The 27,439-nt window shown below is 39.8% G+C and overlaps 1 protein-coding gene and 1 non-coding gene across 7 annotated transcripts in view; one reads left to right on the top strand and one right to left on the bottom strand.

Moving 5' to 3' along the window:
* LOC139628887 (contactin-associated protein-like 4) overlaps positions 1–27,439 on the bottom strand; it is a 156,675-nt gene that overhangs the window by 21,021 nt on the left and 108,215 nt on the right. For all 6 annotated transcript variants that reach the window (XM_071491037.1, XM_071491035.1, XM_071491034.1 and 3 more), the window contains 10 exons: positions 27,049–27,316; positions 25,983–26,132; positions 24,135–24,306; positions 14,674–14,780; positions 13,071–13,190; positions 12,283–12,483; positions 9,883–10,045; positions 8,252–8,379; positions 7,474–7,644; positions 4,337–4,555 (listed from right to left, as the gene is read on the bottom strand). In XM_071491037.1, coding sequence (XP_071347138.1) covers positions 4,337–4,555; positions 7,474–7,644; positions 8,252–8,379; positions 9,883–10,045; positions 12,283–12,483; positions 13,071–13,190; positions 14,674–14,780; positions 24,135–24,306; positions 25,983–26,132; positions 27,049–27,316 — 1,699 coding nt within the window. The remainder of the gene's footprint in view (positions 1–4,336; positions 4,556–7,473; positions 7,645–8,251; positions 8,380–9,882; positions 10,046–12,282; positions 12,484–13,070; positions 13,191–14,673; positions 14,781–24,134; positions 24,307–25,982; positions 26,133–27,048; positions 27,317–27,439) is intronic.
* Positions 18,719–18,801, top strand: trnal-uaa (transfer RNA leucine (anticodon UAA)). Its single transcript has one exon. It is a non-coding gene; the product is annotated as a tRNA-Leu (tRNA).

The following is a 27,439-nucleotide window of genomic DNA, read 5'->3' as shown; positions in this document are numbered from 1 at the left end:
CTCACATGAAAAGTGAAGAAAACATCAGTGTGTGAATCAATACAGATACTGCAGCGATTCCAGTTAACCTTGAACTATTTATTCAGTGTCTAATCTGTAATATGAAAGGTTAGTGATGTTGAAATCAAAAGAAACCTTGACACAGCAGTTTTTTAATTATGTATCTGAACTGTGTTTTATGGCACAGTGAAGAGGGCTCGAGGAGCAAACAAAAGCTCATCAGTCACCACAGACGACTTGTCCGGATACTGCTTACATTATGTATTACAGAATCATCTGACATCAATACTGCTGCTTTTCCACAGACAGGTAAAGCAAAGATCAAAGGAAGTGCAACATCTACACCAGAGACGAGAAGAAGAGTATGAGCACAGCAGTTGGTAGATAGCGATGCAGCACAAAAATACAAAGGCTTAACTATCCAAACAAGGCAAAACAATAGATAATAAACCTCAACAAAAGAAGCAATTTCTGCATTCATCGCCTGCTCACTCAAAATTGCTGTGTATGGATTTTTTTTAGCACCTACAATACAAACAGCAATAAATGAATTGGAAAATGAACAATACAGTGGATTATGAATTCATGCAAGGCAATAACATAGCTTATTAATCAAAACAATGGAATTCAGTGCCTAATAAAGCAAGGCAGGATTATCTCCCATAAATACAGTGTACAGTGATATATGGCTTATAAATTTATACATATCAACACAGCGATGATTCATACTATGGAACAGTTCGCCTTGCAAATCAAGCCTTATAAATACAATGCATTTGGTAAAGATGGTTTATGAATTGAAATAAGCCAGTGCTGAGAGCTGTGAATCCAAATAACTCAATATTTTGTTGTACATACAGAGTGTCTACGGGGAGTGGGTTTTGTGCTCATGGATAAACTGTGCATTGTACATAGTAATCCTGCAACAGTCACACAAAAAGCCCAAACATAGAAAATGAACATTTGGTTCAGCACTCACATAGAGATTTTTTTAATAGTCATGAGGAAAACAACACAGGCTGTAAAAACAGTTAAATCATTTCCTCTGTGGCTCTGGAAGGAGTTTTGTCAAATTACTTGACCCATGCATCTTGTCTTGGGTTTAGAAACTGAGTTTTTAAGGGAAAGCTTTAGTTATAAACATGGGGAGTGGAGAAGTCCTCTATAAAAACATTATTACTGATGATGGAAGTGCAATGCTGAATACATGGAATACAATAGGTATTTCTATTTACTTTGAAGTTAAATTAATTTCACTACATTTCAGAGAAAATGTTTGACATTTACTCCAATGTTTCTATCTAAAAGTTTGGTTTTGGTTTGGTTTGAGGTTGTTGTAGATTATATTTCCAGACAGTATGTAAAGTAATTACATCTGAAGCCCCTACACACTTCAGTGTTTCTTTATAAGCTAAAATATATATCACTAAATATGCAACAATCACAGTTAAAAACCCCAAACAGCCCCACAACTGTCATCAGATGTTAATTCTAATATTTACAATGTTTGATTTGTGTTTAAAAGTACGTAACATCACCTTTTTTCAGCTGAGCCACAACCACTTCTCGCAAGGGACAGCAGCAGAAACAAAAACTAAAATTATGAACAATTACATCCAGCACTGCTTTGTTTGAAGATAGTATCCAAATATTTATAGGAGGCCTTATTTGCAATTAAATTATAAATTGGTCCATTGAAGCCAAACCAGCAGTGTTGGTGTTTCTTAATTATTTGTGTTGATGGCCAATCACATGCGTAACATTGCCTCATTTCAGATTTAGCTGATGCTCAGCTGGTGTGTTCAGGGTTTAGTGTCTTACTAATAGATTCTGACAGAACATAGTGCTGCAGAAGGATGCACCAGGATCAAACCTGTGACTATGTTTTGGTTTCTGGATGCTGCTAAAGTCACTGCTCTTCTCAAATCAAGTCGGAGCAGAGTCAGAGTGGATGTTTACTATAAACATCCACTACCAAACCAGTCTGAGAATAAATACCAGCACATTTCCATTTCAATCTAAAAGTCCATTAGGCTTATTCCACTACACTGTGCCGATAATTCAGAGGTAAACACATGCAGGTTTAGGCTGATGGTGGTGACCTGCTGGCTATTCAGAGCGGATTATTGGATAAACACATTCATCCAATCAATATTCACCTGATTTCCCTGCTGCTGCTGCTGCCTTCGACCAATCTCATCAGTGATTGTAGCTTGGCTTTGTTTTCCCTTCGCAGTGTGTTTACTGATATTAAGTGACATACAGTGCGTAATATTTACAGACGGATAAAACCTGATAATAAGTGATGGATTTTCATTGTTTTATCTGCCTGTAGATCGACACAGGGACTCAGAGGTTAAATACAGAATTAGACTTGTAGAAGTTGAACTGATGAGGCTGAGATAAACAGAGGTGCAGTATTGATGAAGCTGGTAGTTCTCAGTGTGCAGTGTTTTAATTACATGACTGCTAATGAGATCAGATTCATTTCACGATTATTTAAAGACCCTCGCTGCAAGAATCCACATCACACACTATGTGTCACTGCTCCCTGCTGCATGTTTATTTATTGATGTAATGGTTGGTCAGAAAACATAAACTCAACACTTTTATATCCAGTAGTGCTTAGCAGACAACAGCATTTAGCTAACAGCAGTTTGGCTCTTGTGACAGAAGATTTCTTTCTCTCTCAGTATGTTGACTGTGAGTGAAGAGGAGGTCAGACTTGCTACTATCTTGGGGTCTGGATCTAAGTCTATCATGGGTTTACACTGAAGGCTACATGTGCAGACTCAGCAGTTTCATATCCAATCCTACTTAAAAGACAATGGGATTTAGGCAAAAGGAGATTAGCATTGTGAAAAAAAAGGAGAATATCTGTAGCTTTTTTCTGAGGATTTAATTCCATCCTGACAGGGAAACACAGAACAATCAAGGATCACATTCTGTACAAGCTGCTACTGATCTCTCAACTTTACTTTTTTACTCAGATTTGGCCAAACAGACGCCATATACATCAAATATGTCAAAAAAAGTATCATCATTCAAACGGCAAGTGTGAAACAGCAGTGATTTTTTAAGGCAGAGGACTTGGGACTTTTCTCCACCCACTGCCTTTTCTCATCTGTAAATCCAAAGAGCAGCACCGACAATGACTACAGGAGTTTGCCAAAATCATGGAAAGAAATCCATTAGTTGTTTGACATATAATAACTGTGAAAACTCACTCTAAATTCTCTACATTTTTTCTTGGGGAAGTTTTCCTCACTTTATGATTTATTGAATATTACACAGTGATGTCATGTTATCCTGTACAAAACGTTTTTAAAGTTTTTTTTCAGTATTTCAGTTGCTGATAATGATCTGGAGTATTATATTGTTGATTTTTGTATGTATTTTTTTGTTTGATTACTTAACCAGGACATAACCAAGAAATAAGCAATTGTGTGCTCACATCTTTTCTTTGTCATGTTGGCCATTTGCATAATGAAGATTGGACAGGATCTTGATGTTTCCCTTGTTCAGTATGATAAAGTTTTGTGACCTTTAATCCATTTTACAGACACTTTCCAATTTTTCTTTCCTTCACTCTGCTGTCCTGCTCAGAAGGTGCACACAGCTACCTTTGTTTAAAATTTACTTATAAAAATGGCGACTGTCAGAGCTCTAATGAACCTCACACACACTGCTAATTGGCATTGAACTTAACATAACTCTACTGTTATGTACAAAATGGAGTGCTGCTTCCTGATCTGATGGTGCATCAGTCACAAACAGACAGATGCCAGACGATGGCAAAGTGCAGGGGACAGAGGAACATCTGTCATAACTGGAGTCTCACCCACACAGACAGAACAACGCTTAACAGGCACACAAATGATCTGTGAGGTAATTCTACATTTCTGACAACTAAATTTGGACATGATGAGCTTCACCCATAGAACTTCATGTTCATGTTTTCTGTGTAACGACAGACAGAAATATAAATAATTGTAGGAATTATCCTCCCAGGCACAGACTAAATTAGCTCCCACACAGATGAACTCTCCTATACACGGCTCTGAACAGTACAGTGTTTCATACAGCAGCGTCTAACGTGAACTAAAGTGGGAGGGAGAGAGTTAAACTACTAGGACTGAGAAAAAAACAATCTGACTAAAGGTTCTGTGATCAAGCAGCTGACCCCAGCAGAAGCAGCAGAAACACAAACACTGAAGTAGTGTGTGTGGCAGCGACATAGAGGAACAGACAAATGCTGCAGACAAAAAGCCGTTAAAGCCGGCACACTGCTACTAATGAGGGAAATGTCCCCTGTCCACATGTATTTGCTCCTCACCTATGAACAGCTGGCTGTTGAGCTGCAGGTGGAAGTGTCCGTCAGCAGGAGCCTGCTGCGTGGCAGCAGGAAGCTCGTCCAATCGAAGTGACGCCTCCTTGACGTTCCGCTCCGCTCGGACTCGATGCCACCGGTTGTCATTCAGTGGGACGTTGGACTCCACACGGACCTCCAGCGGACCGTTACCCACATCGAAGGAGAAAAGCACCTGAGTGGAGGCTGAAAAGAAACAAGATGAGGACAGAGCGGTGGAGTCAGAGGAGGTCATGTGTTTTGAAAACGATGGTGATAAAGGTGGGAAACAAAGTTATTTGATTTGACGAAACAAATAACACGTTTGCTTCTATGAAGTCACATAGAGACTCAGACTCACAAATAACTATAAGCACAATTACACTGATGATTTCCTGACATCATCATTTCATTATCCAGTAAAACTGACCTCCAGCTTTACACAGGTTCTTTCTTTTAAGGGGAAGAAAATAATAAAAAAAACACCTTCAATTAAAAAGCCTCATACTTCCTTAAGAAACTCCACAGCCAACATATTAGATACCATAGTCTTACCAACTAGCAATCAGACCTCCTGATGCATGTCTTGGTGCAAATGTATTAGCACACAAGGTAGTGGCTACTTGCGGTTTGTGCAGTAGCTACCATTAGTTGTGGCTAAAGACAAAGGAAAGCTCTGTTGGGGTTATAGAAAATTGGTGCTTCCTCTATTTTGGAAACGGCAGCTCCCTCCGTTGGAGCAGCGGAAAACATCTTTCATAACAGCAAATTAAATTTTACATAGTCATATAACAACAATATATTTTGTAGAAAAATCAACTGAGAAATTGTTTATGGAGAAAATAACCGGGAAACCACGGAAATACTTTTGGCTGATACCTGACAAACCAAGATGCAGTGAGCAGTTGAGCTCAGTAATCAAGACGATTGCCCAAAATGGTATAATACATGTCATGTACATCATATCACTGAGCCACGATTGAGCATTTTGATAATACTGAGCAGGAGATGAACAGTCCTTCCCACACTTCAAAATCTTACACCTTTCAAGCAGTCTGCTCTGTTCACAAAATCCCTCTTTTGTTCATTCCAACAAAAGAAGAGGATCTTGGAAAGTATCTGTTTTTCTGAAACAAACCCTCATCCTTCATGTTTTGGAAGGAGAGGATGTATTACTCTGGGAGTACAGAGGAAGATGAAACAATATCCCAGCTTCCCACAGTAACTTCATTTAGGAACTGTTCTTGGGCCCAGCTGCAATGTCACAGAGCGATCTGAGGCAGCTGCCAACAGAGCAGCAGTATTCAGAGCTGAAACAACCACGCTGACAATGATTTCCCTGAGGAGAGAGGCTGTTGGTGCAGCAGTGTCCCTATATTACATTGTGTTTGTGTCCCTCGAAATCCTATCTATAAGAAAAAACTAAATGCAGCACAAACACAGCAAACTGAACTTAGACCAAACTGAAACAGGCTCGTTGAGCTTCAAAAAGTAACTGCCTCTGATAACAGAGTAATAAATTCAAGACATCTATACAAGACTTTCTACACACCGCACCACGTCTCGTAAAGGTGTAGCTCACACCTTGCTGCATTACTGTCATAACCATAAGCAGAGAAAAGATCACCCTTGGGGATACTTACGCCCTATTTTAAATGACACCACAGCAAAGAGGGCTGTAAATGTACAACACCTACCCAACAACAATGTTGAGGTGCCATAAAGTAAATTAGCACCCTCTTGGTTATTGCTGTCATATTCCAAATGACACACACAGTGGGCCCACAGCGTGGGCAATAGCTAGAGAGCCAAGCAGAACAAAGAGAGCTGAAAAAAGAAACTGTTGTTTAAGTGATGAAAACAGAAACCTGAAGTGAAGAAAAGCAGACGTTTCTCTCAGTCTCAGCAACGAAAACATCATTGAAGGAAAGTAAAATAAACTTATCGTCAGTGCAGGGACTTCAAATCGACTTTTGCAGTATGAAACTCCTGACTCATGTGAATTAGCTTGCTATACACACACACACACACACACACACACACACACATTCAGACACTCACGTTTCAACTAAAAAGCTCTTACTTCAGGGTCACACTCATACAGACATGAGGCTGATATTAATCTTTCTATCTCGCTCTTGGAAACAAAGCAAATATGCACGTTTCTCAGAATGATGAATTACTCCTTTAAAGACTTGAAGTGTGTAAAGAGCAACATATTCTCAAATTAAAGTAGGTTTAAAGCTTAGGTTTCCTTGTAACTCTGAAATTAACCCTCATGTTTTACATATACTATATAGCCAAAAATATGCTACTGCACTTCTGGGGCTTTTATGGCTCAGGTTAGGCCACAGTTCAAATAGAAAATAAATCTTAATGGCCCTTAAAGCCCATTTTTCTCAACCAGCTTCCTCCTCTGAGAGATGGGGTCATACATTCACGCAGTTTTGGTTATTTCAGGTGAACAATTTGATGATTTTGAATCAAAATGTAAAGTTTGTATATTAGTATATCTGTATATGTATCTGCATATCTCTTAATAATAACTTAGGATGTTTTTTCTTAAATACATAAACAAGATTTATGAAAAAACAAGTTTTAACATCACATCATCCCTGTTTGCAAAGCCAGGTCCGTAAAGAAATGCTGGTGAGGAAGAACTGGACTAGTCTGCTCAGATCCCCGACATTAACTCCATCCACCACTTTAGGGAGAACTGGAACACCACCTGTGGGTCAGGTTTTATCAGCCAACATCAGTGGTCATAATCAAGACCAGTCTCATGGCAAAATGTGGGCAAATCCCTGCAGCCAGGTTCCAACAATTTGTACAAAGGCCAAAGGATTGAAGGATGTTATATGGTTTTGAAATGAGATGTTGAACAGTTTATATGTTCAGGTGTCTGGTAATAAAGATCCAGTAAAAGACTGTGCAGTGACAATCAAAGTGGGACCAGGAAGGTCAAGATAACTGAGTTCAACAAACCTAAAATAAACAATATTCTCCCTCCAGGATAGTTTGATACAGATTAAGTCTTTGATTCCAGATAAAGATTTTGACTTCCAGGTTTCACTGACACATCGCTCTAATCCAGATTAAATCTTTACCCTCAAGCTCCTACTCACAGCTCAGTTCGATGCGGATGAAGTCTTTGATGCCCAGGTTTTCCAGGAACACACCAGAGGAGGCTGTGGTTTTAAACAGGAAGGAGATGTCTGCACTCAGCTCCCCGTGAAAGGTGGGGAAGTGGAGGTACGACGTCTCCTTGTCGAAAAACGCAGCGTTCCAGAAGTTCTCTAAAAACATACCATGAAAACTCACAGTCAGGACCTTTAAATGGAAATCAGGGAGGAAACAAATGAGCCAACGTGTTCAGCTAATGAGCAAACACAAGGGTATGATTTCTGTTACGGCGTCTTGTTTGATTAATCATAACAAATATTTATTTATCTATCCAGTTGAGGGGGTATAATTGGCTGTAATTACAATTAACTGAAAGAAGAAAAAGCACTATGCTACTTTGATTTACCTTGTAATGCATTTAATGAGAAGCAAGTATTAGCGTGTGAAAACTTAAAAGGCAATATGCATTAGCAACAGTTCTGCTTATGATAATAAGCTTGATGTGGAGGTACAGAACCCAGAGCGATTCATTTATCACATAATTGGCAGGTTGAATAAAACATCAAACACATAATCCCGCATTTCCACATCAACAACAGGGCAGAGAGTATTCATCTAAATAATGAGTTATTATTATAAATTTGTTGCTGATAGCCGGTCGATTTAGCTATTTAAATAAAAATATCAGTTTGAGGTTTGACAGTGTTTTCCATAATATAAATTATTATTATTATGTCATGCCGCCATTAAGTGTAACCAGGCAAGCAGATCTGGACTTACTGTCTCCATGACAACGAAGCGGTCCCACCTTGTAGGCGGCCTCTGACCCTGGCCTCTGGATGTCACCCAGCACCAGAGACCTGACAGGGAGGCTCTCCTTATGGGTGAGCGGACCTGAGTCTTCAGCCCTGCAAGAGGAGCAGGAGGAGGAGGAGGCGAAAGAGAGTAGAGATAAAGACGAAGGAGGTGGGAAAGAGGTGAGAGGTGAGAGGAAGAGGAGCAGAAAAAGGCAAAAGGGAAAGGAAGTGAAATAAGGAAAGAGGTAGAGAAAGTGTAAGAGAAAGGAGAAGGCAGAGAAGGAAAGAAATAAAGGAGTAGGAGGAGAAGGAATAAGGGGAAAGGAAGAGGAGTAGGAAATGAGATGAAGAGATGAAGAAGGAGAAGAAGAAAGAGAGGAAGATGTGAAAATTTCTCAGGAAGACATTTTAATGGTGAGTCAGGGTGTATCAGTGTCGATCCTGACACTCAACACTCTCATCTCTGTCAATTTCTGTGACAGTCATTTCCAAAAGTGCCCTCCACACAGACAGTGAGTGAGCAGCTCCGTCCATTTACACCCATGTTCAGCTTAATGCACTTCTGATAATGTCTCCAGGACGGGAAGCGAGTTGTGTATTTTCGCTCTGCACTGTGAGAATGTGATGAATGGTCTGTAAAAACAGTGTCAGCACAGTTTGACAGTTTGGACCAGGAGATGATAGAAAGAGTGAAGTGAGGTGTGATAAAAATAAGAGGATCGATCAGGACATGACAAATGGTCAAATTTCTTCCTATGGTAGTTGAGTCACTTTTACATTAAACTTCATATATATCCTAATTAATAAAATAATCTGAATGTATTTACACAATCAATCAAATCAAGTTCTAATATAAATCTGATTGGTTCAACATTCAACATATTTCTGTATTATTTTACTTACAATTCAGGAGTAATTATTTGTCTTTCCCTCCTCTGTCATATGCCTCTGTCTACCAGTGTGTTCACTGTACTTTTTCTTTTGTTGCTATTCTTGTTTCTTGGATTTTTACTTTTTTTTAAATGTGTTTTTTATTGTATTTTTTTAATCTGTAACTTACTTGTTTCTGTATGCATTTTAATATAAAGCAGACTGATTTTAACTGTAATACTCCCTGACAAGACCAACTGTCCAAAGGTCTCATTATAAGCATTAAAGTTTAATTTATTCATCCATGCGCAGCAGCTTAATAAAAAAAATACACAAAAACTACAAAGCAGAGCACAAAAGAGAGGACATACCTCTGCTGATGCTGCATAATTATTTAAATCAACCAAATCCAAACAAACACTCCACCCACTGATCAGCAGAAGGGGACCTCATCAGTGAAATCACCTGCTGAGGTAATAAATAAAAGCCTGCAGACTGGCACACAGTTGGCCACCCCTGCTCTAAATAATGCAATCCAATAGAGCAAAACCACTAACTACACCCAGAACATTACCATAGAGGAGAAGCAACAGCTGCCTGAAATAGTTATCAACAATAAGATTCACAGATATTGGGCTGATGACAGGACTCTTGTATTGGATTACACTGTGAGGTAAAGAGGTTTTTCCAGATTGAGGGTAAACAAACTAGTATTATTGTTTGGTCCTTTATAACGGTCAGTACCACTCCATGCGGTCGGCGTCACAGTTGCAGTAGTGTTGTGGGTCCACACAGTCGCCCTGCAGGCCGCAGGCACACTGCTGGCTTCCTGGTTGAGCCCCGCCCCAGTAAGTCTGGAGATGACCGGAGCCTGGACCACTGATCCACCAGCTGAAGGGAGAGCCCTCTGAAACACACACACACACACACACACACCCTTCAACATGTTGAACAATATACCCCTGTTTTATCTCTGGAAACCTCTTGTTCTACTTGAGCTTGTAACAATACCAAATGTTTTTTTTTTTTTCAAGGAGCTCATATATCATTGTCATAACAGTTTGTCCTTCACAAGACCTCCACCTGCACCTTTGAGGTTGGTTTACTTGTGTTTTTTAATACATGCACACTGTAGCTTAACTGAAAATGAGGTTATAATAAAAAAAAAGCATCTAATTGTTACCTGAGGGATGCAGGTCATTTTTAATGGCCCATACTTTATGAGACCACCACTTACTGCAGCCTCTTGCACCTAAATTGCTTACAGTATATAAAGGTTGCAACACAGCTCTCTTTGGAAATACTGCATACTGTATTGTGTCCTAAGACGAGCTGGGTTGTGAGAAAATAGCTGAGCATTGTATGGAAAGAGTCCCCATCTCTCAGCCTCCCAAGATGAATTCAGTGTTTGAAGCAGAGGGATGTCTGCCAGCTCCTACCCCTAACACTTCATATATTATTTTGGGTGGAAGGTGATGATAGTATATAGTGAAAAATGTATTCCACATTCAGAGAGTGTGTAGGTGGAGAGGATGGAGAGGAGGTGATTGCAAAGGTCTCTGTTGAGTCAGCGCTTCTTTATTCTCCCAGACAGCAGCAGGGGGTTTATAATGGAACCTCAATTTCTCTACCCATTCTTCCTTTTCTACCACTTTCACTCTTTTCATCCATCACTTTATTAGCCACCCCCAAGAAAGTTGCTTCACTTCTCACATTTTTCTCTTATATGATCTTTGTAGTTCCACAGGAGTTAGAAACTTTGAAGGTGTGTTCATGCAGTCAGTGCCCAATGTACAGATGGGGATTAGTTCTAACTGCAGTGGCCCGGGTTTGAGTCTGACCCACGGCCCTTTACTGCATGTCGTTGTTCCACCACTTTGGTCCAGATTGAAACATCTTAACAACTATTGGAGGAATTGATGTAGTATTTGGTACAGGTGTCTTTGGCTCCCAGCAGATGATGGCTAATGACTGTGTTGACTCTCTCACCGTTTCTCTAGTGCCACCGGCAGGTCCTTATTTATCTTGGGAAATACTTCATCATCTACTCCATCAGAAGGATTGGCACAGAATTTTGTTCAGACATTCATGGTTCCCAAAGGATGTACTCTACTGACTTTTCCTCTAACACCACCCTGAGATCGACATTTGTGGTCTTGGATGGACTGCCATGATGTTTGTGACAGATATTCATGTGCACTTCAGAATGACTTGTAATAACTTGCTCTCACTTTTCCTCTATTGCCATCAATAAGAAAACACATGACCGAATGAAGAAAGCCTTAATCTAACTCTACAGTCAGTCCAAAATGAGAGGGTATTAAACAAATCCTGAACAATCAATTTGTCTGAATCATTTGTGAACGTTTGGGGAAATTAATATAAATGATTTTGTTCTTTCTGGCTGAGAGTGAGAAAAACAGTTCTGCATGATCTCCATGTGAAGAGAGCGTGCTTAACCGAGCATTCATTAACGTTCACTTAACCCAACGAGTCAATTACGAACAAGTCCTTGTTTACAGTCTTTTCTTATTTAAGCGGGGACTTGAGGGGTACTGAGGGAAAAGGGAGGAAATAAAAGTCTGGAGTGCTCTCCCCGAGATATGATTATATGAGATTAAAAGATTAAAAGGATGAGGTTTAGATAAGATTTTAAAAAGGGAGATTTACTTTTGAATTATTAAAGAATAATCACAAACACAGAATCGAAAAAAAAACAACAACTTTCCATTAGAGGAGACGATTTAAGTTCTTCAGTGACAAAATTATCAGAAGTTAACTTCAGAATACTCTATATTCTGTGCATGTTTCTGAGATAGCGACTGACAAAATTAATCAAAATATAATAAAAACAGCACAGTGTGAAATTAGAAACTCATTCATTGGCTTTGTTTATCTCTTTTGGCCCAGCAGAGAACATATTAGAGCCCAGATATAAAGCCAGCCAATGACCAACACACTTCACATTAAATGACAGAGATTGAAGTTGCAGGTTTGAATATCTCTCACTAAAGGCACTAGGTTCTTAGTTCTTACAGGTGAGCTGTCCTGGGACTGACAGGATTACACAAGCTGCAACTAGAAACCCCCCCCCCCCCAATTATAATTAAATATATGAGGACATATTGAATAAACAGGTCTCACCTGGGGTGTTGAGGAGGCGGGACTTCCTGCAGTGGTAGGACAGCTCCTGTTCGCAGTGCTGTGATTGGCTGGTAATGGCCAACAGCTGTTCCTCTTGAGACGAGTAGTCAAAGTGAACTAGATGCTGGTTCACACCTGGAGAGGGTCGGACTCTGGTCAGCTCTGTGTTGTTGTGCTGGATCACCATCCACGTGTTCTCCTCTGGTGGGAATTAACAGATACAGTTGATATTAATTACTATTCAATTTTTCCTGGATGCCAGTGGATGGCATTTCTGTGTTGTTGGCCTCTGACAATAACAATATATGACCATGAATAGCCGAGATACGAAGTGACTATAAACCTGTAGATAAAAGTGAGTGAAAACAGCCTTTCAAGTCCTTGTTTAATATAATATATATTCTTGTGTCTATTGAGATTCATCTACTGCACATTTAAAACTCCTTATTGTGATGAGAGCTGTTACCAATTCATACAGTTAGAGCACCCTTGAACCAGAGAAAAAAGAAAATATAAGCACTATTTAGATTAAAAAAACCTATACAGAGAGAAAGAGAAAGTGTGTCATCATAATTCACATGTATATAATTATACATATGACATGAAAGATGGAGACACATCTGGACGGGGGAAGAGGGAGCGACTGAGGTGGAGAAGGGAAGAAAAAAAAGAGGGGGATGGAAGATAAAGTGCATCAGAGCGTGATCAGTTACAATTATGTAAACATTAATCAGGCAAAAGTTGTGTGGTGATGGAAGGATGAAGGGGAGCGAGTGTGTGTGTTTCACCTGTCATGTTGCAGTAGACCAGCTGTGGTTTGATTGGTCCGCTGCCGTCCACGTCGATGTAAAAATGTCCCGACGTGTTGCCGTTGTGTTTGTACGCCTCACAGGACTGTTCGTACACAGCTGCGAGGAAAATAATGAGATCAGCATCAACACATCAGCTGGAACACAGGAGCTGTGAGGCGACGGAGATCACCCCCTGTGGAGGATTATGGATGCTTCTTCATACGTATGTATCACCACTGAATCATAGCCAGCGTGAAGAAAATCATCTAGGGTTTTATTTCTACAGCAGTGTCACATAAAGTCAAGATCAGTCCAGAAATGACTGATGAGATTACAAAGTCTCAATAAATAAAACCTTAATCAGCCCCGCCTCTTCCTCTCTATCTCCACAGGTCTTCCTCTCCTTCCTCCTCTGTGCTTCCTCTGCAGTCAAATAATCGAGCCCTTGGAGTCAAATCCATATCTAAAGGTTCCCAGACTCTGCTCACCTGTTTATCTAGTTTCTTCTCCACAGCCAAAGGCCTTTTATTCATCACATGGCCTCAGTGTGGTTAGAAAAAGGTTTTCACAGAAACGTAAGCAATAAAAAATGAGAGCAGAGGTGAGGTGTGTAGTAAACCCTCCTCTTTTGGTTTGAAGGGAATCGGCACAGAACCAGTAAATCTTGCCAATAAGCTCACATTACCTCCATGGTTTTATCTATTTATTCAGCATTTGGCAGTTTAGTCACAGCTACAGACTCATTAACTTCCATCATATCATTCGCATACAAACAGACTTAATAATACTGTAACTTCACTTCCTGCACTAGCGATAAAGTAGGTGCAAAGAATAAAAATAGCTTCTAGGGGCAGGTCTATTTAAAGGATGGTTCTGGTTTGTTACAGCCTTGTTTTCACAGTTTTGGCTGCCATCTCTATCATTTATAGAACATGTTGGTCACAAAGATAACTGTTGAGTAGACCTCCCACCGCCCTCTGTGTATGAATGAACAGGGCAGAGTGTCAGTGACCCAGAAACATAAGTTGATCATTGTGTCAAATTGTGATGGATGCTTTGGGCAGAAACTTTACAGTTTTTTCTCCCAAATAAGTTTGACTAAGCTCGAGTTTAATTTAAAAAAAAAAATCACAATTATTTGAGAATGTAAAAGCAAAAAATGTTGGACCCTAATCATTATACAGTTTGTCTTTCATTCAATCAAAGACATGACATGTCTTGTTAATGCCTGTTAACTGCTTAAATCTTTTCTGTGATTTCTGTTTAATGTTTGAGTCGCTGTTTGAAATATGCCAGACAAATAAACTCAAATTTTATCATCTTTGTTTAAAGGGTGTAACGTCTTAATGAGTTTTAATGTGTCTGTAGCAAAGGAGATTTTATTTAATCTCATTTCATCAGATCATTCTATGTTTGCACACTGCCTCTGGGTGTAAATTATGCAGCAGGAAATATCCCCCTTCATTATTCTGTTTGAAACGCAGCCTCACTCCTCATTTGTACCTCATTTGTCCCATCTCACCTCTCCATCTATCTGTCTAAGCCTTTCCCATTTTCATTTGGAGGTCATGCAGCCATGTTTGCCTGACAGGTGACTTACAGCTGTGGCAGGTGGCTCCGCTGTAGCCGCTGTCAGAGCAGTTACAGTGGAAGACGGTCCAGGACTGACTGCAGCGACCGCCATGTTCACAACGACTGGGAGAACACCTGAGAGAGAGGGAGAGAGAGAGAGAGAAAGAGAGTGAGAGGAGTATGACCTCAGTGATTTATTTGCTTGTCATGGGGGTTTGAAATTTAGAAAAAAAATCATCCTTGACCTGCTGCCAACAAACTTTCACAGAAGACAAAGGAGGCAGTTGGTGCCAAACACTCAACAAATCTGGAGGAGTAAACATTTTATGTGAAAAAACAGATTTATACTTTAGCTGTTTTTCTTTTGACTTACAACACTGTCAGTGAGAAGTCAGTGGTTCTTGAATACCCAAGCAAAAGTAACATACCCTGATTTTTTCATCAGGTCTAATCCCAAAATTTCAATGACGATCTGTGTTGAGTAACAAAACATCCACAGTGAGCTCAGAGTAATGCCTGTTTCTTATTTTGAAGGGATTATCACAACATCAGGAAGGGTTTCCCAACAATAATAAGTTTCATCATCATTAAATACCAGACAGATAGGAGCCAACAGAGAAAAGGATTTCAATGTAACAAGAAAATCACTGTTTCTGCTGTTTACAAAGCATTTCCATGTATGATCTTTTAATTATGGTCAAAATCTCAAAAGATCAAACAAATTTTTTTTTCACTGCTTCACATGAGACACTTGGGTTTTGCACCTGATTTACTAAATTGGTCCACAACAACACACGCCACCTGCAGGGTAATCTAACAGGTAAATGAACAGTCCAGGTCAGCTGAGTCAAATCTGACAGACTGAATCCGGGTGTAATTTCAAACTTCTGCTGAATCGATTTTGATCCTTTCTTTAAAAACTGCACATAATGAGGCTGATAATGTGATAGAAGACTGATGCTAAATTGGTAGAGAGATACTCTTAAGGTAATAACTCTGCTGTGGCATTATGTTTACCATTTGTTAATATAATGAAAGTGTCAGTGAGCATTAAGTAACACTGAATGGCCTTTGACTTTGGGGTTACGGATCTCTTTCTAACCATCATCAGCCTATCCTGCTTCATCTTAATAAATATCCAGACGAGTGAGGGGAAACATGCTTTTAAACTCCCACTACCTTTCAGAGAGAGAAAACTACTTCATTAAATTTAACAGCCCTCTTATGAAATGCAGCTTTCCATTTCAAGGAAGTAAAACCTTTTAGCCGAGGCTCTTCAAGGTTATTTATTTGATGGCTAAATATACTGATAAATAGCAATGTAGGGCCACAAATAGTACATCTTTCAATTTTAATATTGGTTCCTGCATTTGGGTAAAGTTGAGTGAAGTTGTTGGATTGAAAAAAAAAAAAGAAATGTTTTTCTAATGTTAAATTAAAAGATGGCATCTGAAAAATATTCATTGGAAACACCTTTCACCCTTCCTGAGAGAGATGAAAAGAATAGCTTCATTACTTCACACATTCCTCTGTAGATTCTTCTTTCACTTTACATAAAAGGAAAAGTTTTCCTCTGAATACAGGGTGTCTTTTCACGTCTTCTCAGCAGCAGACTGTTTGAAGAAGTTCTTTAAATGAATCCAGCTCCCGGGAGACTTCACTGAGGCCCTGTGTGTTATTTATAGATAAATATCATACTGCTGTAGCCATCATGACATCAGCCCTGTGCAGGAGGGAGGGAGGTAGGGATTATGAAAACACATGAAACATTATCACCAGCCAAGACAGCATGTCAGTGTGTGTGCGCATCCATTTATCTGTTCCGGCGTGCTCACACATTTTTCAGTGAGTTGTCAGACACACGTGTGACTGTGGCTCCAATCCCCTGAGGGCCACTTTAGGTAATTCATGAAAGCCAATGATCCGGTGTTTTTTTCTTTTCAATAAAAGAAGTTGATTATTAGAAAGCAACCGTGTGTGTGGCAGGATGAAGTGGAAAATCTTGACACTGTTGCAGTCAGCAGTGGAAGAGTATGACAACTGCATACAAATCATTTTGTACAATAAATTTTGCAACAATAAAAAAGCTTCAAAATGCCCAGATGAATGCGACCATGTGATATGGAGCTCTGCTCAAATGGCACTGTGCAGCTTTAGACTGAGGGTAACTACAGGAATTATCCTGAAAACATCTGGTTAAGGGTAAGGACATGAATGTAAACGCATGTAGCAGGTCCTGAAGCTTGGAAAACAATGACAAAACATTTTTCAAAAAGAAATCAAGGGGAAGAAACCGCTGGACTCGGCTTATTTAAGCTGTTCCTGCTTGTTGTCTTCGCTAAGTAGAAAAATTAATATAAACTGATGTTAATGAACAAAGACTTTGAAAGATCTAAACTGCAAACATTGCTACAAAGGTGGTTCATATTAAATTAGATGTCACCACTCTCTGCACAGTTTGTACAGTAGGTCAGTCAACAAAGACTAGATTAAAGTGCATTACTTTTAGCTATAGGGGAAGAATGTATGTGACAGTGGACTGTATTACATCCTATCTGTAATAGGACTTATACCCTATATTTCATGCTCTGTTAGTTCATTTGTCTATTAGTGAAATGGCTTTCAATGGAACAATTTATTTGTTAAAAAGTAGAGCCAATAAAAACGGTTTAAGGTGAGGCCTGTGTCTTCAGTGTCAATATCTGAAGACATGTTGTTGTTGATTTTTGATTGTTTGGATTTAGTTGCATTGTTTGGATGTGGTGGTAGAACGTGACACTTTAAAATATCAAAGCTCACTCTGTGCTCTGTATCTGCTAAGATACAAACGAAGACATCATGTGACCTGATTCTGCTCAGAGAAAGACAGGCAGAGGACGGACGACAGGAGACGATGAGTAACACTGTTTTCATCCACGCTGGTTGCTTTCCATCTGTTCGAGGACCGGCTGGCACCTCCAGGAGGTTTGACACAAAAACACACACACACACACACACACACACACACACACACACTTTTATGTCATGGGTGTTTACAAAGCTTGGCAGCATGTGGATGTTGTGCTTCTATCTGTCTTTAGGTTCATGAATACATGTTTCAATGAGTGTGTTTACTCATGTGAATATATGTGACAGTGTGTGAGTGTGTGTTTGCTCAAACCCAGGCACGAATATTGAAGAGAAAACAGATGACTGTACAGAATCGGCAGCCTCCCTTTTATTTAGATAAGAGTCCTGACTCAGCAGCCTGTCAGCCTGCTACAGACTGATGTTCACCTCCATTTATCTCCATGCTGCTTTAATCTAAGAGTAAGCTGGAGCCTTGCAGATAAAACACTTAATTCTCACTTTAAATTCATATTTTATTTTATATATTTCGTGCTTGTATGTGTGAGTCAGTTATAGGCAGCATTTCAGGAATGTGAGAGTTGATGTAATCAGATTCAGTGTGTCAGTAGTGTTAAACACAGTATATGGTCCCTTCTTGGTTTTGGCAGCGTCTGTCTGTATGCTGATGAGCTTCAGACTCAGTTAAAGAGTGTTTTGCACAGTGAGGAGCAATGAAACACACTCTACACTCTGTGTAGAGACAAATAAGGATCAATGTACTCCTTGCAAACACATTTGTGGATACTGTGCGTTCATGTCTCTGTAGAAGTACACACCTGAGTTCTTTAAAGAGCGATTTAGCAAAAGACTGAAGAAAAGCAACAATCAAAGAAGAGAAGCTTCATCCTGATGTTATCTGTGACAGCGCTGTTTGCTACAACTGCAGCTCACACGTGGAGATGTGCTTAATGTATTTTCAAGGAAAAACAGTCAAGTTCTTACGTAGGAAATGTTTAAGGCTTTACACATGCCTATCCAGGTATACTGCCACATCTTCAGTCAGTAATTCTCACTTCAGATAATGCACTTAAAATGTAACGTACTCAAAATGCAATAGACACAAGTCCTCGTGGGTTTAAACACCACTTCTGGTATTTAATATTTTTTTAAAGAAATATGCAGCAAACGTTTTCCCTTCAATCACCTTGGATTGAATAATTGTCCTGTGTAAACCATAGATCAGTACCAGGATGGCCGAGAGGTTAAGGCGTTGGACTTAAGATCCAATGGGCAAATGCCCACGTGGGTTCGATCCCCACTCCTGGTATTGTGTTTTCCTGCACAGGCTCTGAGGTATAGGGCTTTTAAAGTGATTAAATCATTAGAGACATAAGCTGTGTCTCAAATCGGATACATCAGACAGTACACTGTTCACTGTGTGAATCCAACAGGGTAGTGTTGTACTATATCAAATATCAAACACTGCTATTGTGCCCTCATGATCATGACAGGTGACCACAGTTGCCGCCTATCCGTCAGCTGCTTTGCTCACTCGACTTCAAGATGGCGACCGTTAAAGGTGAGAAGGGTGACGGTGAGTGCACCATCCATTCAACTGACTGGAAAAGTGTGTACAAAATTTTAACAGGCACTATATATTGCACTGCATGTTCCCACACTTGTCAGTGTGAATGTACTTACGCACTCAAAATAGCAAGTGAGAGTATGTAAGTCACAGCAAAAGTAAGATTATTATATGTCAGCCCTTACACATTGATTTTTGACCTTTAACCTTTACCAGGCCTGTTACGTAATGATTAGTTCAGGCATTTGGATTCCATTCTAATCAACATGATGTTTACAAACCTCTTTAAAAAAACAGTTTCATTTCAACACTCTTGATTAGCTTGTTGGACAGATAGCAGTGGGGGATTTTAATCTTCACATTGTTTCTTTGCAATTAAAAGAACAACAACTGGATTCAAATGCCACATTTATATGCACCAAAGGTGTTTTCAAAGAACCAATCACCACAGGGTGTGTGATTACAATCAAGATGGCTGTGTGGTTTAGCTACTGAACTACAGCCCCAATGAAAAAATACCCTGTGGGTTCAAACCCCATGCATGGTATCTTCTTAGCCCATTACCACCATGGTTGAAGTCCTTTGACTGCAAACATGCAGAATGAAGTGCTCACAGCAGTACTTCTGCTCAGTACTTACAGTCTTCAAGTACACAAACAACAATGCCACACTCATTTTAACACATCCCATGTTTGCAACTAATGTGCCATTTTACAGTCAAATACACCAACAACAAGTCCTGAAGGGAGTAAAACAGTAGAACACAGCTTCATGCTGCTGTTGTCCCTTCACTGCAAGGTCTTGATAAGACAGAACGAGCCTGTAGGTATAACATGAGGCACAAAGCCTGGTCTTTTGTATAGAGATGAAACACTTTGCAAGCCCAACCATCAACCCTTACTCTGCCCCCAAAAGCTTCTTACAGCAGTGTAACAACATCACACGCCTGCTGTCTCTTGTGGTTGTGTGGGTAATGAAACAAGGAAAATGTAGATTTGGGTTGTGAGTGATGAAATACAGGACCGACGCTGTGTTTATTCTGGTGTGGACAATCTCAAAAATACACCAGGATGGCCGAGCGGTTAAAGTGTTGCACTAAAGGTGCAATGGATACACGTCCTCATGGGTTCAAATCCCACTCCTGGTATTCACCAAATGTTTGGAGGGAGGTCACTTCAGAAAGTAAAACTAAAGTTGTTTTCCTCAACAGTAACTCATGTAAAAGAGGGAAAACTTGGCCTTTAGATCAGAAATACCTGCCTGTGCATTATTTGCCTTGTGTTTTTTCTATAGGCCAACTAGAATGCACTATACTACTACTTCAAGAAACAAACTGGGTTTCTTCATTAGATGAGCCTTCAGGCAAGGAAGAAAATAATAAGGTATTTCTTCAGGGGTTTCTGCCTGCCCACGCAAAGGAAAAAAGTTGCTCAGGAAATGGCTGATGTTGACTTTCTGACCAAGTTGCTTGCAATGTGAATGCAGACTAAATCTGAGGTAAATTAGATCCGAGCGATGACTCGGTTCTAGTCCTGCTGTAAAACTGATGGGTCAAATCTATTAAATGCATGGCTGCTTCTACATTGTACTCATTGCACGGGGTTACAGTGCTCTTAAGCCTGCACACAGACACGCAAACACAGATTTAACAGCCTGCTCTGAGGAACGAGAAGCATATGGAAGTTAAGCCTATAACTAGAGTTTCCTTTAAACTTTATATCCCATGGACCCTTAGTTTAATCAACAGCGTAACAGTCAGGGAAAATGCAGTGAAAGCTATGATTTTTCTCTTGTTCTGTTCCCGTGAGTTGTCAGATTTGTGCAGCAGCTGGATTCTGCTGAATACTAATCTGATAAAAGTTCAAACAGGAAGATATTTAATTAAACCCTCCGGAGCAAATTCTGCCTCTTAGGTGAAGCTGTGTGGATGGTGCATGTAGCTGTGTTCCTATATGTATGTATATCTGCTGGTTGTTGCCTACGAGGGTCCATAATTGTTGTAATTGTTCCTTTAATTGTATGTTGTATTCAGTGTGACACTGAAACAGGCGGCAACTGGTTCTGCTCCACATGACTTACGCTCTCTATCTGAAATTACTAATGTCTATTATAGAGATGAAAATGGAAGTAGTGATACACAACAATGATGAACTTGTACTCCTCTATTGTTCTTCATGTCTTTCTGCATTTTTCTATCAGATGTGGAGGTGAAATTGTGATATTTTCTCTTTCATAGTAACGCCTTCTTAGTTTTAGCCTTGCTATTAACATGGGTCTATGGATGGAAATGACAGAGGTCCAGTTAAACAAAAAGTCCTCAGGCAAACATTAGTAAAAAATTTACAAAATGAAATAACAAGTGTCCATTTCTCTACTTTATGGCTAACTAGCTAACTAACTAACAGTTAACCAACAGTCTCAACTCACATCTTAACAACTGAACAGCTTTTCTCTTCTTTTCCCTCTGTCTCTCCCCTGTGTGTATCTCACCAATTGATTAGTGCCACAATGATTGGCTAAGTAGGATCACATGACCAGTGCCATCAAGGCTAGAAAAGCTGTGCCGGTTAAAATACTCCATCAAAATTGAATAATTCTCAATAATTGATCATCCGCCTATCAGTGACCTCAGGTATACACATTCATGGTCCCCAGAGGAGGAATCCTAATGACTTTGTTGGCTTTTCCTCTGTCGGCACGATGTGGTTGACATTCGTTGTTTCAGGTTGTATTTCTCAGCAACTACAGGATGGATTTCTATGACATTTGGTTTCGACATTAATGTTCCCCTCAGGACAAGTTTTAATAACTTTAGTGATCCTTGGACTTTACTTGTGCCAACATAACCCACATTTTTAAATTATCCAGCGCTGTGGTTTGTGAAAAAATACCTGCTAAACATCAGCACATGGGCAAAGTACAGCCTCACTAGCATGGCTGTAGACTCTTAGTCTTGTTAGCTTATGTTTTATAGTTCTTCTGTGTATTACTATAGGATTATAAAGCTTTACAAAGGAGTAAGTAAGTGATATACAACTAAAGTTTATTAGCATCATTATTATATCCAAGGAAACTGAAAGGTAATGTTGGAAGGTAGGTGGTCTTTTAATGCTTACACACTTTTTATTTTTATTGTGCATACAATATCTCTCTGTGGTGTAATTCCATGTAGATGTGGGTGGGGATGAGGTGTTATTATGTCTGCACTAGATAGCACAGTAGAGAGATGACAGAGAATGAGGGAGGAAAGAGAGAGAAATGGGAAATCATATGCAACATGTAAGGTCCACAGCTAAACACCCACCAGCTACACTGTAGGTGCCTTCAACCCTTGGCCATTAGAACTCCTTCAAACTGCAAACTGAAGGCCTTTGTTAAATGCCAAAGAAACCAGCACAGCATCAGTAAAAAACGGCTCCATCAGGAATAAAAGCAGAATAAAAGCTCCTCATATCATTAACAGAGCAGAACATAATAAATTAGAAAAATATTGCTTTAACAGTGGCATGCATGGTGTAAACTGATAACACATATTATACTAGTGAGATACAGATGGGAGAAATATGAGTGGAAACATTGATTTGTCAGATATGAGGGCAAACATAAAACAAACAGAGCTGTCAGTGGTTATTTCACAGCTCAGGTCTCCACTGAACAATAATTTCTCTATTCCTTAATGGAAATACTGTGAGTGTGAGTGGAGGTTTTTGATTCTTTGTGTGTCTGTTTGTGTCTTTCCTGGATCCAACTCTCCGCACCACTTCCCCTCACAAATAAATTAGTCTGCCAAAAAGTTGAGTGACAAAATAATCAAGGCAGCTCTGAACAAACAAACTTCTGACTGATGGAGCACGGCTGCAGATACTGGTCTCTGCTGCTTTGCTCTAAACTGTGTACTTTGTAGTGTTATAATATGGTTTCCAAGTCTTTGAAGCCATCATTTGTTCTGATATTTTAAACATGGACAAATATCAAGATAGATTATTACTTTTTAACCCCTAAACTTTGGGCACTATATGTAAGAGGGGCCACATCTCCCACACACATCGATACTGATTCAAACCTATTCAAATGAAAGCTTTGAGAGACGTGGTGCTTTAACATAGTCCGTTATTTTATTTTAAAGTCTGAAGAAAGGAACAGAATGTGTAACTGTCCAAATACTAACGGTCGTTTGCAAAGACATGAGTCGCTCTGTGAATCTTCAGGATACTGAAACTGAACGGGTGGAGTAACCAGGATGGCTGAGTGGTTTATGAGATGTTGGACCTCAGATAAAACAGGATAACTGACCATGTGGATTCAACCCCTCCCCTGGCTTGGATGATGCAATGGCGAGATTAAGGCTGAATGTTTGACATTTCAAGCTCAGGTTTGTAGATGCTTAAGTTACTGGGCCTTAAAGGTCATGTGCTACCTTCACTGTAAAATTGGCCAAATGATTTAACACGCTCACACACTTGTAATCTTTCATAGCCACTGCTGGAGAGTGGTCTGGCTTGTTTGTATTTCTTTAACCCAATCACAATCGTCTAGGGCGGCGCTGAGCCCAGGACGGTGTCGATTACTAGCTTGGAGGTTGTTGTTGTTTCCTATAGTGAAGGGGATTTTAAAAAGGAGGGGGAGAATGCCAGCTTTAATATGTGGTTTATACCCACAGTTGGGTGAGTCCGACTAATCCACTCACAATCCCAGAGTTGTGTTCTGTCGACCTTGATCAGTTTGTTGGGCTGAAAAGAACAGATGATTTTATTACATAGCTGGATTTTGGCCATTGAAAGTTAAGTACTGAAGGAACCAGGATGGCTGAATGGTTAGGATGGTGCACTCCTAATGCAATAAACACAAAACCCTTGTGGGTTCAAAACCCACTACTGGTAGGAAAGTTATGATCAGTGAATCATAGTTCCCGCTCTGTTGGGAGAATAATTTAACCAGAAACACAACATAAATCTGGGCCAAATGTTTAACACTGAACTCTCTTAGGTTTCCCACAAACATATTCCCCTAAGACTAGGCTCCAAACATCGATAGCAACAGTGTAGTAAGTCAGTATTGTTTTTGGTGGTTCTGACCTGTCAATGATGCCACACATGTCAATTTGCAGGTGACTGTAGTTTCCCAGAAGTCTTTGCTGCACCAGGATCAGGTCCACCGCCTGGTTGTTCACAGTGAGGAGACGCATGCAGCCCTGGAAGATGTTGAAGGGATTTCTACACTCCTGACTGTCCTCTTCAGCAGGACAACCTGGACAAGAAAGGGAAAAGGGCAACAGAACAAAAGTGAGGAGAGCGTCATGACAACTGATCCAATCAAAAAACACTAATAGGATCTAAGGAGAAGAAGGTGAAGTACACAAACAGTTCATGGTATAAGAAGCTGATAACTCACTTTTTAGTTTTACCCAGTGCTTCATAAACAACTATTCATTTCCCCTAGATGTCTAGAGGAAAATTAAATTTCATAGATGACACAGCTAGTGCCATTCAACATGATTAAACACAGACAATTGCTTGTGTATTATGGAACTATTAACACAAATTGCAGATACATCACAGCTAAAGTGTAAAACAACCCACTGCGATGATTAAAATTCACTCTAAGTTTAGGTAATGGCTGAAAACACACTAATTAATGTTCATTCATGGTGTACACAATTCTGTAGGGTTTAAAACAGACTCTGGATTACTGAAGAGCAGCATAAAGTAAGGGCACTGTGGTGAAAGTGTTGTACCACACAAAGCTGCGCTGAGCTGTGATTTGTGGTGCATTCTGTGATTTCAAGTGTGTGGAATAATGCAAACATACAGCAGGTCAAGCAAACCTTGATCAAATTCCTTTGTAGTCCATTTACTGTGAAAGAGGAGACAGTGAGTGTGCATTTGTGTAAGTGTGAGTGTGTACAATATGAGCAGGATGATAAAAAGCCTTGAGCAGTAAAATGCCATGCCTGGGTTGTAATATGGCTGAGCAGAGAGAGGACAAAAGAGATGAGATTTAAGAAAAGAAAGAGGCTGTGAGGAAGTTGGTGGAGAATTAAACTGGGGAAAAGCGAGGAAAAGACTGGAGAAAAGAGTGAGAGGAAAGAACATATTCAGAAAAATAGGGGAGAGAAAGGGAGGGAGAGGAGAGCAGTGTGAGAAAAGGAGTAGAGAAAAATGAAAGGAAAGGAGAGAGATAAAGCAGACTTATAACTTTCATCATAAAACAGCCAGAGGCTAAATTTGGCTCAGTGCACACACTGTTGTAGAGGTGAGTATTGATGACACCAACCATACCATACAATATATAAAAGGTCAGAAACTTTCAAATATTTATACATATCTTTAAGGGCAAATATCATTTAAGGATGAAACCACACTGAAACAAATATAGATACATTTTGGAGTCCGTTTTCTACTACAACTTTACTATTATACTATTATTCCCCAAATGCAAATAAAAAAATAAATAAAACAGAAATTGAGGTGGCATTTAGCGTGACAGTCTGGGCCCTGGCAGGCATCAGGATCAAAAGAGAAGGGGAGTGTGGGTGAAATGAAGTTAAATCCAGACATGAAAGGCAGGAATAAATTGTTTAATTTATAAATGAGAAGCATTAAATTCATCCTTTAGTTAAATATTCCTAAAACGAGAACAAATAAATTCAAAATCCTAATATGGCTTAACTATCACTCAGCTACTGCAAAATGAGCTAGAACCATAATTAGGCGTGGCAATAATACTTCTGAGCAGTTAATCGTTAATGTAAATTTATGCCGTGTTTCTCCTGTGAAAAGTCATTAAAAGGATTATCAAGGCATGTCCAGTGCACTCATGTGAAAGATTTCTTATTTTTTTAGTTTGGTGTACTATAATGGTGTAGTGATCAGCTCCCAGTATAGTATATTAACAGATATCGATACTACATTTTCCACACTTACCACCAAAGAAGAGTTGACCTCCTGCGGTAACAGGAAATGACGGGCTGGCACGAGCGACGCCTCCTTCTTCTTTATCAACAGCGATGGTCAGGTGTCCTCGTCCTGAGGTCAACTCCACTGAATGCCACTGACCATCACTTAAAGCTGAGCCTGAAGACCACGCAGTGACAAAAAGATTACTCATGTTTAATGACTGATTTTCAAAGCAATGCTACAAATGGGGCAAATTTTTGTTGTTGGGCCCCTTCGGACCCCCAGATGTACACGGCAGTCAGATTATTTCCCCACGCACCCAGAAATCAACCAACTGTCTGACATAAAAGTATTTGGCAACAATCTTGATATCTGATTAATTGCTAAAGTAATTTTTAAGGAAAAATGTCACCATCTGAATATTTGCTAGTTTCCCCAGTTTTCTATGAGAATAAACTCAGCATCTTTGGGTTTTTGATTCATTTGTGCATCAGGACGACAATTTTCAATTGACAAAATCACTATTTTCTGACATTTTATAAACTGAACAGTCAATTAAATAGTCAAGAAAATAATTGTCAGATGTATTGATGATGAAACTAACTGTTGGGTGCAACCTTACAGTTCTTCTATGATGAAATAATACTTCCTTGCCCCAGGCTTTCTGTGCTAGTTACTTGACACAAAAAATTGAGGCAATTTGATAAAACATAATAACACAACACATGAGCTCAATATGAACAATGAAGGTTTCTAAACTAGATTTTGACACAGGGTCCCTCCACAAGACTAAGGCCACATGAAGAAGGATGGAGGACCACACAGAGCTGACATCCTGCCCCAGTGGTGTAAATTTCAAACTAATTTGAGATTTATCAAATTATATAGACCCAAATGATATGAAGTAAAAATGGGGTCTGGGGCCCCAGGGGAGTTTCACACTTTGCCCAGTTGATAATCCAGACTTTACAGTTACATGTAAAATCAAACAAATTCATTAAGTGTGGTATTTCTCAGTTAGACGTAAATGTTAGTATTTATCTTTTAGACATTAGGGGGGATAAAAATCTTTTTTATAGGTTGTTATACTGACCTGCACTGAGCTCTAGCAGTGCCCTGCCATCCTTATGGATCTGTAGCCGGAGCCTGGCCTCACTCAGGTACAGCCACACTACACCCCCTTTGTGAGGGAGGTCAAAAGTGAGCAAAAGCCCCGCCTTATTCCACGTCCTGAACTGAAATCCCACGGACGCACCCCCTGATGCGGATTCTGTTGCCCCTGGCAACTGAAGGTAGCTCTGGGGGCCGGGGAACGTCACGGCAACGGAAACTGGCTCAGCACAAGAAAAGGTCACGTTGCCCTGAGATGGAGAGATGCAGAGTGGAGAGAGACAGAGAGGAGGTGGGACAGGAAAATGATTACTAGAGAGATAAAACAACATAAAACATGAATATTAATCAGTTGCAGAGGGCGTGTCGATGTG

The sequence above is a fragment of the Trachinotus anak genome, unplaced genomic scaffold (assembly GCF_046630095.1).
Source record: "Trachinotus anak isolate AG129_WGS33_773 ecotype Australia unplaced genomic scaffold, CSIRO_AGI_Tana_v1 ptg000012l, whole genome shotgun sequence".
In the NCBI taxonomy this organism is placed as follows: domain Eukaryota; kingdom Metazoa; phylum Chordata; class Actinopteri; order Carangiformes; family Carangidae; genus Trachinotus; species Trachinotus anak.
Note: the sequence above shows the minus strand (reverse complement) of the source record. Positions and strands in the feature narration are given on the sequence as shown.